The sequence below is a fragment of the Leopardus geoffroyi genome, chromosome B3, assembly GCF_018350155.1.
Source record: "Leopardus geoffroyi isolate Oge1 chromosome B3, O.geoffroyi_Oge1_pat1.0, whole genome shotgun sequence".
Taxonomy (NCBI): Eukaryota; Metazoa; Chordata; class Mammalia; order Carnivora; family Felidae; genus Leopardus; species Leopardus geoffroyi.
The window spans coordinates 146,828,968-146,845,311 of NC_059337.1; the positions used below are offsets into that span (position 1 = coordinate 146,828,968).

The 16,344-nt window shown below is 60.0% G+C and overlaps 1 protein-coding gene and 1 long non-coding RNA gene across 9 annotated transcripts in view; both read left to right on the forward strand.

Moving 5' to 3' along the window:
• The window catches only part of PACS2 (phosphofurin acidic cluster sorting protein 2), a 55,964-nt gene that overhangs the window by 15,607 nt on the left and 24,013 nt on the right, over positions 1–16,344 (forward strand). For all 8 annotated transcript variants that reach the window (XM_045452200.1, XM_045452199.1, XM_045452203.1 and 5 more), the window contains exons 2-3: positions 13,185–13,272; positions 15,786–15,875. In XM_045452200.1, the coding sequence (XP_045308156.1) occupies positions 13,185–13,272; positions 15,786–15,875 (178 nt within the window). The remainder of the gene's footprint in view (positions 1–13,184; positions 13,273–15,785; positions 15,876–16,344) is intronic.
• On the forward strand, positions 1,094–10,952 carry LOC123584373. The gene is made up of 3 exons (XR_006705380.1): positions 1,094–2,497; positions 6,214–6,218; positions 10,941–10,952. It is a non-coding gene; the product is annotated as an uncharacterized LOC123584373 (long non-coding RNA).

Below are 16,344 nucleotides of genomic sequence, written 5' to 3' on the forward strand. Positions count from 1 at the left end.
ACTCACCTCGCTCGCCTCGTCCCTGGCATCTCACGTCCCCCGTCATCCCGGGCCGCGGGACACCACGGTCACGCGGCCTCCCTTGCGGCGTATCGCTAGGATTGTCCTGTTACGGCCGGCCACAGTTGCTGACCCCTTCCCGTGCCTGGTTTGTAAGTTCACCCTTATCCCGGCTGTGTGTGGAGAGGAGAAGCATGTGCGTGTGGGGGTCAGGACTGCCCGAGGATTCGGGGGGTCTCAGAGCGCGCCCCTCTCGGATAAGGGGGGACTCCTCCAAATGTTCACAGCGCTACTCACGGTTGCCAGAAGGCGTGGACGACCCGCGCATCCATCGGTGGATGGTGCACGAACAAGACGTGCAGAGAGGGCTACCTGCCCACGGAGGACGAGTCTGGAAAAGGCCCTCGGTGGAGAAGCAGGCGCTGTGGCCGCCTGTTGTGTGGTTCCCTTTCTGCAAACCGTCCCAGCAGGCGGACCCTCAGGGGAGAGCAGACCGCTGGCCGCCAGGGGCTGGGGGAGGCCATGGGGGTGATGGCCGAGGGGCAGGGCCTTCTCTGCAGGCTGACGAGAATGTTCTGGAGTTGGAGGCGGCGACCGCTCAACGTTCTCCATGTACTAAGTGCCACCGACTCAAACACTTTAAAACGGTGATTCTGAGAGTGATTCTAAGACACGGGGCTCGGGTGGTCATCGATTCGAGACCAGCAGCAGGCGAGCCCGTGTGACGCGTGGTCTGCCTGGACCCCGGCGACCAGCGGGGGTGGGGGAGCCAGGCTCACGGCTCAGGAGCGGTGGCGGGCGGTGGGCTGCGGCGTGTGGCGGACGGGCGGGCGTGTGGACGTCTCGGGGGACAGCCCGCCCCTCCTGGGGGCCGCTCACTGGGGGCTGAGGGTCTTCTGCCCTGACTCATTTCACAAATCCGAGGTGCACACGGGAGGTGTCCCTCGCGGTGGGGGGTGAGAAGTACGAACTGCTGTGCCCTCGGGGCTCCGGGCAGCAAGGGGTGAGCAGAGCCCCGGAAGGTTCTGGAGCCTGAGGTCATTGGGGTCGTGGGTCTGCACTTCTGTGGGTCGCCTCTTCGTGGCCGTCGCCCCCGTTCTGTGGATTGTTTGTCTCTTTGTTGTGCTTCTGTGAGAGGCTTTGTTCCCGGGACTTTGGCCCTTTGTCTGCTAGCAGCTGTCTTCCCGCATCTGTGGTCCATCTCTGACCTCTCTGTGCTGGCGTCCGCATTTCCCATCTCAGGAAGAGTTGGGGTCTTGCGCCTTCCTCCACGCGGCTTGGTGTCCCTGGCTCTCGTCTTCCTGGGCGAGGGCCTGCCTGTGTGCGCGGGGTGCTGTTCTGCTTGCTGGGGCCAGTCCAGACGGTGGGAAGCGAACGTTTCCCAGCCCCGAGGGCCCTCGGTGAGGGGAGAAGAGGCAGTGACACGGCGGCGGCAGGGCCCTGGTCGCCGCCCGGGGCGGGGGGTGGGGTGGCGGGGGTCACAAGGCGGCTGAGCGCGGGCCGGCTCGGATCCTGGGCCGGCAGTGTGGGAAGTCTCGGTCGACGCTGCCCGTCGGGCCTGCCCAGAGGCCGGACGGGGCCAGGCACCAGGCTCTGGCAGCGAGGCATCTCCATACCAGCGGGCACCAGCAGGACCGCACGGGGCCACGGCGCAGATGCAGAGGAGGACAGAACGGAGGGCATCCAGGAGATGGAGAGAGGCAGGGGCAGGAGGCCTGGGCTTCACCCCTGGGTGGTCTGGAGGACACAGGCCACGCATTGGAGAGAGGCTGCATGTCGGGAACTTTCCATCTTAGCGGGAAGGGTACAGAAGACCAGAGCGGGCACAGGTTGGTGTGCCCCCTCCTGAGGCCCGGCAGAGCCAAGGAGGGCTGGAGCCTCAGGAGGAGCCCTGGGAGGAGGACCAGGGCCACCGGGTCAACCAGTAGTGGGAGGGTGGAGCCGAGGCACAGACGCCCAGGGCAGAGGCTGGAGCCTGGTGGCCTCCTGGTCCCTGCTCTAGATTCTAGCAGCCACCAGCCTCCAGGCCCAGCAGAGCAAGGGAGAGTGGGTGGGCAGGGGGCAGAACTCAACAGTGGCACACGCCTGCATCTGTGAAATGGGGATGGGGGGGTCTGGTGAAAGAACATTCCAGAACATTCCGCCGTGGCTGCTGGAACTCCATGGCAGACGCAGAAGGCTCAGCACGAGGGGCCAGACGAAGCTGAGAAGAACTGGAGACTGGAGCTGAAACAGGTGGAAACAGACAAAAAAGAAACTGGAGGCCCCTTGCAGGAGCCCTGGTACCCCAGGAGCAGGCACAGCCTGTGGAGAAGACGGGGGTCTTGGCGCTCCTCCCGGCAGGATGCGTCATCTGGGCCCCTCCCCCGGCCATGCAGGCGCCGAGCTGCGGGCAGGGCCCAGGTGGGGACGCGGCCCCTGACATGTTGGCCCCTCCGCTCTGAGGGGTCAGTGTGTTCTCCACGCACTGTCTGCCCAGAGTCTGCAGCGAGTGAGTGTGGCACGTGGGTGTCCCCACTCTCTGGACGGGCCTGGGGGTCACGTGGCGTTGTGGAGCCCTGTTTGTGGGAGAACCCTGCTGGCGAAAGTTTTTGACCCAACGTTAAAAACCAGAACCCCGTGCCCTGTTGGGGGAACGTAATTGGTGTAGCCTGGGGGTCATAGGGGGGTGCTGAGCACAGAGCCCCCAGCAGCCGCGCTCCCGGCTGGGTGTCCCGAAGGAACTGGAAACAGCATGATGATGCACAGTAGCTGGGCCACGGAAGCGGCCCGTGTCCATCACGGGGTGAGTGAATAAACAGGCCTTAGAGATGGAGGAGATTCTGGCCCTGCTCACACGTGGGTGAGCTGCGAGGACACTGCACTGAGGGACAAGCCAGTCCTAGAGGACACAGATTCCACTCCTGCGAGGTCCCTAGAGGGGTCGGGTCCATACGGACACAGAGCAGGACAGAGGGGGGTGGTGGTGAGCGTTGAACGGGAACAGAGTTTCAGGTTGGGGACGATGGAAAGTTCTAGAGACGGACGGTGGTGATGGACGTGTGACAGTGAGAACGTGCTTAATGCCTCCCAACCGCACAATTAAAAATGGTAAATTTTATGTTACGTATGTTTTACTTCAATAAAGGGAACTGGACATTGCCAAACTGTCCCCCAAAATCATGCTGTAGCGATTAACGCTCACAGAGGGAGGGGTCGGGACTTGAAACCGTGGTGTCGACCAGCTCTGACCCTCAGTGTCCGGCTGGACTCAGCTGGAGACCCAGAGGGGAGCCCACGAGACACGTGACAGGTCTGCCTGCAGACTGAGGTGTGGTCTCCAAAGCCCCAGGCCAACCAGACCCCCCACAGGTGGGGACTGATCTTCCTCTGTCCCTTGACCTCCTGGAGCCCGAGGGACCCCCGTGGTGCCCCACTCAGACCCCACCTTTGGAGAACTGTCCCCACGCAGCTCCTTGTGAGTAATTTGGTTAGTGGCACACACACCTCCCAGGCCGCTGCATCTGCACGGGCTCCCGTCTCTGGTTTGTGTCACACGTGAGGATGTGTGTGTGTGGGGGGGGGGGTCCCTCTTCCCTGTGCTGCTCCCAGCTCTGTCTCCCCCCCTCGGGGCTTTTCCTCCAGCTTGGAATTGAGGTCCTGGGGGGCGGGGGTGCAGGTGCTGGCCCAGCAATGGGGAGCAGTGGGGCCAGCGCGTGGGTCCCAAAGGTCAGGACTGGGGGAGGGGTGGGTGGGCGTCCTCCCAGCCACCACAAGACGCTCTCCGGTGGAGGTGGAAAGGCCTTGCAGGCTTCGCGTGTATAAAATTTCTGCAAAACCAGGTTTCTGTGAAGTTTCTGTAATTTCACTTATTCTGCAACTCACTGAAACCAGGGGGCCTCGGGATCTTGTCCCCTACCTCGTGTCACCGCCCTGAGGGAACGGTGTTGGCCCCTGTCACCTGCCCGCCCCAGGGCACCTTCCCTGACCCCAGGGCGGAGCGCCTCACCCTGCCCCCCCCCCCCCCCCGGCCATGCGTGTTCTGGCCTGTGGGGCCATGTTGAGAGGCCCAGGGGGAGGCCCCTGCACCCCACTCTCGCTTTCCCAGGGTGCTCTGCTCCCCGCCCTGGCCTCCCTGCCAGCCTTCTGTCCCGGGGTCCCATGGCTCAGTTCACACTCACCTCGATCCCGCACTTGACTTGGTCCCCGCCCTCCAGGTCCTGTGCCCTTGCCAGTACAGGTCACCTCGAGTGGTCGTGGCCCCCCCCCCGAGTCCCCTCTCCTGTGCAACCATCTCGCTTCCACCCTTGCCCCCAACTGCTGTCCCCTCTCCCCTGCCGGTACCTTCCTCTTCCAGACGCTGGCCCTCACGACCCAGGTGTCCATCCTCTGCCCGGCGCCCAGGCCGGCCCTTCTGTTCGTGGCCTGGGCGTGGGGGGGCTCCCTGCGGCAGCCAGGAGGCCTGCCCTCCTTCGAGGGGCTCCGTCCTGTTGACCCCCTGGCCCCCCATGAGGACCACTGACCGTAGAACACTCGGAAGCCGTAGCGCCCGGAGCTGGTGCAGGACAGAGGCCCGGGGGCAGGGGGCCTGGCGCCTGCTCCAGCCCGATTACAGCCCGGCCCAGGCGTCCAGTTGTCCTGGGTCAGGGGAGCCTCTGCCGACTGCCGTGGCTGGCTGCCCTGTGGGTGGGCTCTTCCCTCACGGCGGGAACCAGAGACCCTGAGGAGCGAAGTGTGTGTTCAGGGCCTCGTACGCAGAGACACGGACTCCCCCTTGCCAGGAGCACAGGCGTCTCACGTTAACCGCCCCCCGCACACACACACCCAGGATGACCTTACCCGGGGCCAGGCCGGCTGCCTTGGAGAGAGAGGAGGAAACCGTTGTTGGGCGCACACCCACGCTTGAACAAACGCAAGGAGGTCCCCGGGAGGTCCACTTGCATGAGGGAGGCCCCAGGGCCGGGCTGGAGCCGGGGAGGGGGCCGGGGATGGCTGGTGGGCCCCAGCGGCACGTCCGTGGTGGGGTCGCAGGAAACAGGGGCCGCCCTCCCCAACCCCTCGCGGAGGTGGTGCGCATGGGACGGTGGAGTCCAGAACCCCGTGTTGCTGCCCCCACGCCAGCGTCGCTCCCGAGCACTGACACCCCCACTCGGAGTGCAGATGTTGGGGACCTAGTGAGCGTCCCGTCACGGGCACGTGGAGAACAACGGGAGTCTAAGACAGACCGAAAAATGGAGGTCGCAAAGAGCCAGCGTCATGAGATAGAAACAATGGTGACTTCACGAAGCCGGAGGCCCACTGCGGGGAAAGGCCGAGAACGTGGCCAGCCTTTGGCAAAAGGGGGGAAGAGTCGGAGAGCGCACATACAGACGTGGTGGGGAGGAGCTGGCAGGGAAACGTCAGGAGCGCGGCAGACAACGGCGATTGATACGAATCCTGAGAGGGCAGTTGGTGAGATTATGACTGAGAAACTGACTTCGTGAAAGAGAAAACGTGAATTAACTACAATTTAGTCAAGTTGCGTTAAAACCTCCTGTTCCCTAAACAGCGTCGGATGGTTTTATTGGTGAATTTCACCAACTCCTTAAGAAGTAAGTCCTGTCTCCTACAAAGTGCTGCAGAGACTGGAAAGGCGTCCACTTTATAAGGGCAGTAGGACCCTGAAGACAGGAGTTCTGTAATGTTGATTGGTCCAAGGTCAGCGTCCAGGGTCCGTGTCGAAGTGCCTGCAGTAACAGCTGGAAGATAAAAGCAGCGTTAGTCACGCGAGCAAGGGGTGTCTGTCTAGGAATCAAGTGGACGCGGGCCTTGAAGGCACGTGGCCCTTGCCCCAGGACAGGAAGCACCTGGGTGAGGGGTGCACAGACTCCACTGCCCAGACAGAAGTCAGCACACGAGGACCCAGGCAGGGAAAGACCCCTGCGAGCCAAGCCTACAGGTTACGTGGAACAGACCGGTGGCTTCAGGCGAGAGTGAAGGGTGTCCGCGTTGGCGGCATACCTTCCTTCCTCAGCAGACGGGTGTTTGTTTAAATAGGCTGTACTAATTAATACTGTGACTTTGGCGCAAGTACGTGAGACAGATGAGCGCAGAATCACCTTTGGGACCACGGCAGGCTTCGGAGAGGGCCCGGGCGTCCGTAAGGACAGGACGAGCCCTTGAACTAGGGGACCGCCGGCTCTGCACACACAGCACGGCCCGGGGCGCCGAATGCCCTGGGCGTCAAAGCAGGAGGAGCGGTTGGGAGGAGGGGGCCGGGCTCAAAGAACAGAGCGCGAGAGTGCGCCCCGAGGCCTAAACCATGAGACACGTTTATTACGTAAGCACGCGGGAAGCACCTTCGCGTGACCGCCTGCGGCCAGGAGATGGTATCTGCCGTGAATGCCTCCAGAGTAGATGAGTCCTGGGCGGTAAGAAGACACCGCACGAGAGGGACGGGCGGAGGGCACGGACGGCTGCAGGCCATGCTCGTGGCCATGGGCACCTCCCGGCAGCAAGCGCAAGGGGGAAACACAGACCCAGACGGAAAGACTGCTGCTTCGGGGCGTTGGTGAGCGTCCCGAGCCGCACTGCCTCCCCCTCGAATCACACGTCGAATCCCTAACTCCAGAAGCACCTCGGGGGCGAGTGTGGTCAGAGCCTTGCAGAGGTGGTAAGTTGAGATGGTGAGACCGTTCGTCAGGACGTTTGGGAAACACGAGGCCGTTAGGCGGGTCCTAGCGCAGCACAGCCACGGACACGTGTGCAAAGGGAGGGGGTGTGAGGGCCACCGCCCGCGAGCCGAGGACAGAGGCCTGGGACGGACCCTTGTCCCAGGTGCGGTCCTGCCGGCGTCCTGGTCTTGGACTTCCCGCCTTTGGAAGCCGCCTGGGTCCTGGTGGCCGTCCCGGGCCCCCGAGTGTGTGTGCGGGTCAGCACCCCCCTGGGCCAGTAGGATGCACGTTAGTCCCGTAACCTGGGAGCCCTGGGCGGAGCCCGGACCACGCAGCCCCCTGCATGTGGCTGCCCCTCGGAGCACGTGTGGACCAGAGCGTGTTGTGCGTCTGCAGGCACCCGGAGAGGGTGGACAGGCCACGTGCTCGCATGGTACGGGAGTGCGCGTTTATCAGGTGGTCCAGCACTGCCGCAGTCCGAGAGAAACCAGGTGTGGGGTGGAGAGGACACGTCACAGACACGTAGGCCGTGTGACGTGCGCCGTGCCACCTCAGAAACCATGCCCTGCCGCGTGTGTGTGTGTGTGTGTGTGTGGTGACAACAGTGTGCCTGGCAGTCTGGCACCATCGGGGAACCAGAAACTGAGCCTCCCCACCCCCACCCCCCACCTGGGGTAGCCCCGCAGGTGTTTGTGGTCCAGGGACGGCACGTCGCGTCCATGTCTGGGTCAGGGTGGCTGCCTGGGCCCGGACACCGCGGCCTGGAGAAGGAACGAGCAAAGGGGGAGCCACACGTCACCCCTGCTCAGGTTCCACCACCTGGCTGTTCAGGGGCCTCACCCGGCTGCCTGCCAGGCAGGACTGTGGCCTCTGGGGGGAAAGGGTGGGGGGGGCCAGTTGGGGGACGGCTGGCCGACTCCTGGAAGGAGACCCCCCCCCCCCATGGTGGCTCCCGCAAAGGGGAAGGAGGGCGGGGCGGGGAGGTACATTGGCGGGTGTCTGTGGTTCTGGCCGCGATCTCTTTAAAAAGATCTGAAGTCAACGCAGAGGGGTTATTGATTTCCGGCGTGGGATGGGTGGGTGTTAGTGATGTCACCGCGGTGCTTCTGGAGGCCCCACGCTTCTGTGTCTCAGAAAGCCAGACAGCGCTCCTCCGGGGTTGGCTGTGCAGTGGGCTTTCCAGTCCCGAGCAGACGCCATCCCAGAGGGAGGAGAGGGCAGGCGGGGGGCCGGTGTCCCTCGGATGGGATGCAGGGTTTTCGCCCATTGGGGGCACGGTGGGCGTACTGACAGCGCGGCCTCCGTTTCTGTTACTGCTGAGGCTGCTGCGTTGCAGGGCGTCTGACACAGTAACAGCCCCAGCTTAGTGATGAATCATCGTTGGTGGGGTGTTTTCAGCGGATTTGCTCATGATTTCCTTGCGGGCCTGGTGTTATGCAATGAATCTCGTCCTTGGCTATAATCTGTAACCCAGCCCTCGGGCCTTTCTCTCCGAACCCATCTTGTATAAAAACAAGTAATGTTTCTTCCATCTGGCTCAGTGTCTGTATGCTAATGACTCCTTGTATGCCTCTCATGTTGTTCGCACAAGTCGCATCAGCTCAAACGTATCTTAGAATTTTAAAAAAAAGAAAGAAAAAAGAGGGAAATCCAAACGGCTTGTGATTGTCCTGCCCATCTGGGAGGCGTAACTCTGGAGGCAGGCCGGTCAGCGGCAGCGTAGACGGACCCTCTGCACGGCCACGAGTCGCCTGCAGAGGCTTCGAGAAGAGACACCCTTCCCTTCCCACAGAAAGCCCGAGGCTCTGTTTGTGGCCTCTCGAGGGGTCACTGTGACGAGGACACATCAGAGTGGGGTGCCACTGTACTCCCCAGCCAGACACAGTCGTCTCCGTCCCAGCTGTGGAAAGCAGATGCTGGGCCCACCCCGGCCCCTGCCCAGTCTAACCAGTTGTCTAGAAACAGGCGTCGTGAAAAGCCCTGAGGAGCTCGAGACCCAAAGAGGGGCTGTGTGGGCATTTCAGATAATTCGTTTATTCACAGCAGGACCCAGATAAGGCCTCCCTTGGGTCTTGTGGCATCTTTTAATTTTTGAAAACTTACTGTTCACAACTTACAGTAAAGCTCAGCCTGCCGCCGTGTTTGTCCACAGCTTCGAGGTCCCTGTGACCCCCTCAACCAGGCTCAGGACACTGGACAGTCCACCCAGAACCACCCCTGCAGTAGGGGTGGGGCAGGGACCTTGTTGGTTTTCATTTCCATCTTTTCATGGGCTGCTTTACTGTCTGTATGTCTTTTTTGGTGAAGCATCTGCAAATCTTTTGCCTGTTTTTTAATTGGATTCTTTATTTTCCTACTGTTGAGTTTTGAGGGTTCTTTATATATTGTGGATTAAACCCTTGGTCAGATATGCAATGTGCAAGTATTTTCTGCCAGTCCTAGCCCCTTTCCATTTTTCACAAAATTTTGGTGAAGTCTAGCACAGTGGACTTCCTGTGTCTGTCCTGTACCTCCCTGCCTCTGCCCTGCGAGCAGCGTGCAAGTCCCTGCAGATCTGGACAGCCCTCACCTTCCTCGGTTCTCCTCTTCAGAGTCCTTTTTTTTTTTTTAATGTTTGTTTATTTTTGAGAAAGAGAGAGAGAGAGAGAGGGAGGGAGAGGGAGACACAGAATCCGAAGCAGGCTCCAGGTTCTGAGCTGCCAGCACAGAGCCGGACCCAGGGCTCAAAGTCAAGAACCTCAAGATCATGACCCGAGCCGAAGTTGGATACCCAACCGACGGAGCCACCCAGGAGCCCCTAGAGTCCTTTTGATCACCCTAGTTCCTTTGCCATTCTGCGTGAACTTAAAAGCCAGCTTACTGGTAGCTACCAAAGAGTGGTGCTGGGACTTCACGGGTGCTAAGCCTGCAGGTCTAGTCTGGGGAACACTGATGCCCCATGCAGTGGCTCAGGTCCACTTGCTGAACCCTTGGCTGGCCCCTTTCATTAGCTGGCATGTCCCACACTGGTCTTGTTACGCTCGGGTGTTTCCTTTTTGTTTTTGGAGTTCCTACAAATGGCAGTTTCAGGAAACTGACTTTCAGTTGTTCATTGCCAATATGTAGAAATGGGACTATTTATCTGTTGAACTTGTATCATATGATCTTGCTAGTGAGCTCATTAGTTTGGGGGCTTCCACATTTTCCCACATTCCTTGGGCTATTCTGCATAAACTATTGTGTTATGCAAACAAGAGCTGTGTTTTTCCTTTTCTTGCCTTGTTGCATAGGCAGGCCTTCAGCTCTGTGCTGTGCTGCAGGGGACAGCCTACCCCCGGTGAGGGGGAGGCCTGCCTCTCCGTCTCAGGTGCTGGCCCGTCCTGCCGCCAGCACGACATTGGCCACTCAGCATGTTCCCGTCTGCCCCTAGTTCGCCAAGAGTTTTGATCACAAATGGGATTGAATTTTGTCAATTTTTAAAAGTCAGTTGAGGAGATTTTATGGTTTTTCTTATTTAGCCTGTTGACGGGGTTAATTACACTGATTGGTTATAAATGTTGATAAGTCTTGCCTTCCTGGAACAGACCCACGTAGTCGTGACATGTTATACTCATTTCTTTCCATACGTGATGAGTTCAGTGTGCTAATATTTTGTTGAAGATCTTTACGTCTGTGTTCATAAAGGAATATTGGTTTATAGGTTTCTTTTTTTGTATGTTTTTGTCTGGTGTTGGTATCAGGGTAATTGCTGACCTCATAAAATGAGTTGAGAAGTATTCCTTCCTCTTCTCTTTTCTGGAAGATACTACACGCAATTGGTGTGGTTTCATCTTTTGGTGTCTGGTTAAATCCACCTGGAGTTTTCTTTTTCAGGAGGTGTTTTGCTCTTCGGTTTCTCTAATGGATTAGGCTGTTGGGATGATCTGTTCATGGTCCGCGGCGGTTTGTAGGTTCGGGGTCGCGTCGCACACTGTTACGTATCGTTACGTCGTGTGCCAGCCCCCAGACTTCCCGCTGTCTACCGGGGTCCTTGTCCCTGACATGCTGTGACCTTCTTTCATTTCTGGTATTGGTGGTTCTGTCCTCTTTTTTCTTTGTTAGGCTAGGGGTTTGATCAGTTCCATTGCTCTTCCCAAAGAAGCAGCTTTTCGTTTTGTTTTATCCTTTACTCTATATTTTATTCCCGTATTGTTTTTCTATCTTCGATTTCTTGTTACTGCTTTTGTCTCCTTACTTCCTTGCCCGCTCGCTCTGGGTTCTGTTGGCTCCTTTCCCAAGATCTTGAGGTGGAGCCCAGCCTGGGCACTTGAGGCCTTTCTCACTGCCCAGTGTGAGCGAGCACAAGAGTGGCTGTAGCTGCCTCCCAGGGGTCTCCGCTCCCATCTCACTCACGACCCCCACAAGGTACTTCTGGTCTCCTCTGAGCTTTCCTCCTGGGTCCGAGCGCTGCCTGCTGTCCCCAGTGGTTGGCGTTTCCAGCCACCTGTCTACTGTTGATTTCTTTTTGTCTGTTTGGGTTTTTTGTTTTGGTTTTAAGTAGACTCCACGGCCAACGTGGGGCTCGAACTCACCACCTTGAGATCAAGAGTCTCGTGCTCCACCGACCAAGGAGGCCAGGTGCCCCTTTAGTATTGATTTCTAGCTGAGTCTGTTGGTCAGAGAACACACTTTACGTGACTTCTGTTCTTTAAAGATGAAGCAATGCCAGTTGTACGCGACGTCTTGGCAGTCTGTTTCCTGCAGACTCAGAGCTGCCGGCCGGGCAGAGCAGGCTGGGCTTCCCCAGGGCGCACGCGTGTCCGGGGCCGTCAGGGACACATCGCAGCCTGGAGCCCTCCTGCTGCCGAGTCACCTGCCTCGCTGCCGGGGGAGGCCCTCACGACCGTCTCCTGGTCCCTGCGGGCTCAGTGGAGTGCAGTGCCGTCACCATCATCCGCCACGTGGCCCTGAGTGCCGCGTTGTGACAGGCTGGCGTTCGGCCCGGGATGGGAATGGGTGGCGTGTGCCGGTCTTAGCTTATCAGAGACGTGACTGCCGTTGAGAGGAGAGTTTACTGTCCTTCACCAGCCCCTGGAAACAGGAGGCAGCAGGTCCTGGGGGCTGGCCCTGGGTGTTTAGGGCAGAGGGACATTAGGTTGGTGTTGAGGGTTGGTTAAGGAGGGGTTCAGAGTATGGGCTGTGGATTCAGGGGAGATGGAAGCGGTTCTGGCCAGGAGTTGGCCCCGTAATTAAAGGATGTCAGCTAGATAAATACAGAATCTAATGAAACACACAACAGCAGGGTCCTTCTTCACTTCATGCCCACAATGGCAGTGGGGTCTCAGCTCCATGCCCAGGACCATGGTGGCTATCTCTGCCCCGTGGGTGGTTGGCGAGTGCTCAGGGAGCCCACGGAACCTTCCAAGGCCACACCGTTGACCACACGCAGGCCTATATCCAGACCTGAACCCACCTGCCTCGCACGGTCGCTGCCTGCTGTCCAGATGTAGAAATGTGAACAGGAAGAGTCTCCGAAGTCAGCAGATGGCCGCACCCGTCGTCCTGGCACGGCCGCACCTGTCCTGCCTCTTGGGGTTAGACGCACGCTTCGGGGACTGAGTGACGACTCAGCTGGGCACGGACAGAGTGCCTTTCCCAAATAGGGCCCGTGGGGTTCCGGCACAGGTGTCTACGACTCGGCCCGGCTCCCCGAGCTGTGTGGCCGGCTGCGGCAGCCCTGGCTGGTGGCGCTCCTGGGTGTGGTGCTGTCGCGTCAGCAGCCCACTGGCCTCCTCCGGGCGGGAAACCGGGCCGGGGCTTCAGGGAGCTGTGGAGAGGGGTCCCGCTGAGTTCTGTGATGCCCACCCCACCCCCGCCCCCGCCCCCTCCCCTCCCCGCAGCCCCGCTCCCCTGCCTGGACCCCCTGGTGGGGTTGTTCTGGGCAGGCCCCAATGCCTCCCGGGAGGCAAGGCTGCGTGGACGGGGTCCTGTAATGTCAGGTGGGCGAGGCACACGCCGCAGCAACAGCAGAAGAAAGGGACCCCACTGACGGCGGGGCACAGTGCGTGCGTGCCCCCAGGCCACCTGGGCCCCGCCCTCGCCCCCCCCCCCTTCCCAGTCCCCTGCTCTGGGGGTGGGAGGGTGAGTGGGGAAAGGGAGGGTTCCGGAAGCTCAGGGAAGCTCAGGGCGGAGGCCGGCAGGAGGCCTGGGGCGAGGGCGGGGTCGAGACGAGGGGGCGGGGCCGGGTGGGCGGGGCCTGTGGAGGCTGGAAGCTGGGACTGCAGGTGGGCGGCCGGTACCTGGGGGGGGGCTTCCCTGGTCTGCGCCCCTTCCCGGGCTGCCCTGCCCCCAGACGTGCATCGAGCGCCCCCACAAGCAGGAGACCCGCACCCTGCGACCCTCCGGAGCAAGGGGATGCCCAGTGGCACCCACCACCTGCAGGGAGCCTTGAGGGTGGCCCTGGGCCTAGCTGAGTTCCCTGGGGAGATGCGAGGGCCACATCTGGGGCTGGAGCTGCCCAGGGCAGGCCTTCCTAGGGCTCGAGGGGCTGTGGGAGGGCGCTGGCCCTGCTGAGCAGCCCTTTGGCCCCTGCAGGTTGTGCAGCCTGACCTTGAAGAAGCTGGTGGTGTTCACGGAGCTGGAGAAGGAGCTGGTCTCGGTGGTGATTGCCGTCAAGATGCAGGTGAGGGCATGGGGCGCCTGGGTGGCGCAGTCGGTTAAGCATCCGACTTCAGCCAGGTCGCGATCTCGCGGTCCGGGAGTTCGAGCCCCGCGTCGGGCTCTGGGCTGACGGCTCAGAGCCTGGAGCCTGTTTCCGATTCTGTGTCTCCCTCTCTCTCTGCCCCTCCCCCGTTCATGCTCTGTCTCTTTCTGTCCCAAAAATAAATAAACGTTGAAAAAAAAATTTTTTTTTTAAAAATTAAAAAAAAAAGATGCAGGTGAGGGCAGTCCACCCAGGGTGCCTGTGCCGTGCAGGAGATGGGGGCACGGCCACACCGCCAGCTCTCTGCCCCGGGTGCTTGACCTGGAGGAGGGTCCTGGCGCTCTGGCACGGTTGGACCCCACACAACCAGGGTGCAGTCCTGTCCGCGTGAAGGGCTGGCGGCTGGGGAGGGTGGAGGGACGCGAGCGTGTGTGTGCAGGTCACTTGCACAAGGGCCTTCCCAGAACAGAATTGTGCCACGCACACCCTCACATGTGCGCCCAGTGCCCGCTGGCCCTTCTCTGCCAACCTCTGACCCGGGGCTGGTCTAGCTGTGCCCGCCTCTCGTCCTCAGGCCCCTCTCTGTCCCTCTGATCCTCACGGGATCTTGCCTTGAAGCAAATCGCTCTCCAGGAGGACCTGACCTGGGCCCCCACCCTGGGGGGCAGCGACCCTCAGCACTGCCTTCACCCAGCCGCCAGCCGCCCTGGACGAGGTGCCGTGTGTGCTTCCTTGACCCCTTCAGGGACACCAGTTCCTCGTCCGCTCCCGAGTCAGGAGGGCTCTCAGCCCCCTGCTGCTCGTAAGGTGCCTCCCGTGGCCCTTGGCGGACGTGTCCCCCCTACGGATGGGGTCCGCCCTGTCGGCACCTCTCTCCCCCAGTGGCCATGCTCACAGGCAGCTGCGTGTGCTGGCTCCTCCTTCGAGGGGCCCCCTCAGCTGTGCCTGTCCTGTTAGGGCCCCAGCCGTCAGACGCCCCACGGGACGGAGTGCCTGCTGCACCCCCGTCCCCGGCTGCCAGAGCCCACGTTCACGGACCCCGTGAGCTCAGGCGACGGGTGCTGGTCCGCGTGCTCCATAGCTCCGTGTGGGCTGGAGCAGCCAATGCCATGTGGTCCACAGGCCGTCCACCCGGACCCACAGCTGTGCCCAGGACCCCTCCCTCTCCGTCACTCCCGTCAGCTCACACGTCTGTTGTTTTTGTCCTGGACCCACACCCGCTGCTGCCCTCAGCTGCTGCTCTGCACCCTCGTCTTGGTCAGACGCCACAGGAGCCCCTTCCCCCCGTAGCCGCAGTTCTCTTTTGTGGCTCTGAACCCACCTGCCCTTGGTGCCCTGCAGACGTGGGGCCACACCATGTCCGTCCCGTGGCTTCCTGCAATCAGCATTCAGCCTCCCGGTCTGTCCATGTTGGGACAGCTGTTTAAAAAAATTTTGGCGGGGGAGGGGGGCACCTGGCACCTGGGTGGCTCAGTCAGTCGAGCATCTGACTTCAGCTCAGGTCATGGTCTCCCGGTTTGTGGGTTCGAGCCCCATGTCAGGCTCTGCGCTGACATTTCAGAGCCTGGAGCCTGCTTTAGATTCTGTGTCTCCGTCTCTCTCTGCTCTTCCCCTCCTCATGCTCTGTCTCTGTCTCTCTGTCAAACATAAATAAACATTTAAAAATAAATGAACTGTTAAAAAAAATTAAAGAAAACAATTTTTTTCATGTTTATTTGGAGGGGGGGGGAGGCACAGAATCCGTAGCAAGCTCCAGGCTCCAAGCTGTTGGCACAGAGCCCGACATGGGGCTTGAACTCACAAACCGTGAGATCACGACTTGAGCCGAAGTTGCTCGCTTAACCAGCTGAGCCACCAGGCGCCCCTAGGACAGTCACTTTTAAAACGGTACTGTGAGAAACATCTTCAATGCCTTTGGGGTTTATTTTGGTAGAGGACTTGAGGTAAAGACCTGTATGTTTTGTGCAAATGACTTATTTTCTTACCACAGGTATTTAGTGATTAGTTTTCCTAGTGACCCGAGAGCTCATTATCCACTGAGTTTGTGTTTTGTGCATCTATCTGTGTATTTTCGGTTGTGTTTCTAGACTTCTCATCTGGTCCCAGTGACGGCGCTGCCGTGTGTTAATTATCACACCTTGTACCACATTTTGCTTTCTGGGGAGGCAGTCACCCCTCAGAAATGCTTGGCGTCTCACACACCTGAACAGGTGCCGTCCATTTACCCCCTGACCCCGCTGCGGCATTTTGGTAGTCACATGAGGTGTGGCAGGGACCATTCTTGGTCAGCTACAGGAGGACTTGGAGGGTCAAGGACATGGACGTTTTTAAGGCTCTTGGGAAGTCTCCCCAACGGTGCCTTTGGGAATCCCGTGAGCTTGTGCCTTCCCCCCTCCGACTTGTGGCTTTTCATCCCGATGTTTTCGGGGAGCCGACGTGACGTCCTTAGCCAGTTTCTCTTGTGAGTGAGAAGCTGTCCTGTTGTGTCCCAGGGCTCCAAACGGATCCTGCGGTCCCACGAGATCGTGCTGCCCCCCAGTGGACAAGTGGAGACCGACCTGGCGCTGACCTTCTCCCTGCAGGTGGGCCTGTCCTCCCCTCGGGCTCAGCCAGAGCCTTAGAAGATGCGTGTGCTTTGTTAGATCGAGCTTTCCCTCCTGTTCCTGCCGTGAAGAGAACATAGTGAGGCCTAGACTCACCCTCAAAAGGCCGTTTGGGGGGCCCCCGGCTGGATCAGTCGGTGGAGGTTGTGCGTTCGAGCCCCACGCTGGGTGTAGAGATTCCTTAGATGAAGAAAGAAAAACTTTTTAAAAAGACTATTTTGTTCCGGTGTTTAGAAGAGGTGGGGGGAACATATGGACCCTCAGTGCTGCAAGTTCAGACCCCTGTGAAGTATGCTGGGTTTGGTGCGACCGCGGCACGGGCCCCCCCAGCGAGAACCAGAACCCCTGCCCTGGCGCCTCCCCCCCCCACCGAGGGCCGGCCTGCACAGCTGCTCTCCTGCCTTCCTCTCTCTCTGGGGGGTTGTTTTAAGGGGGTGCTGCTGTCCTG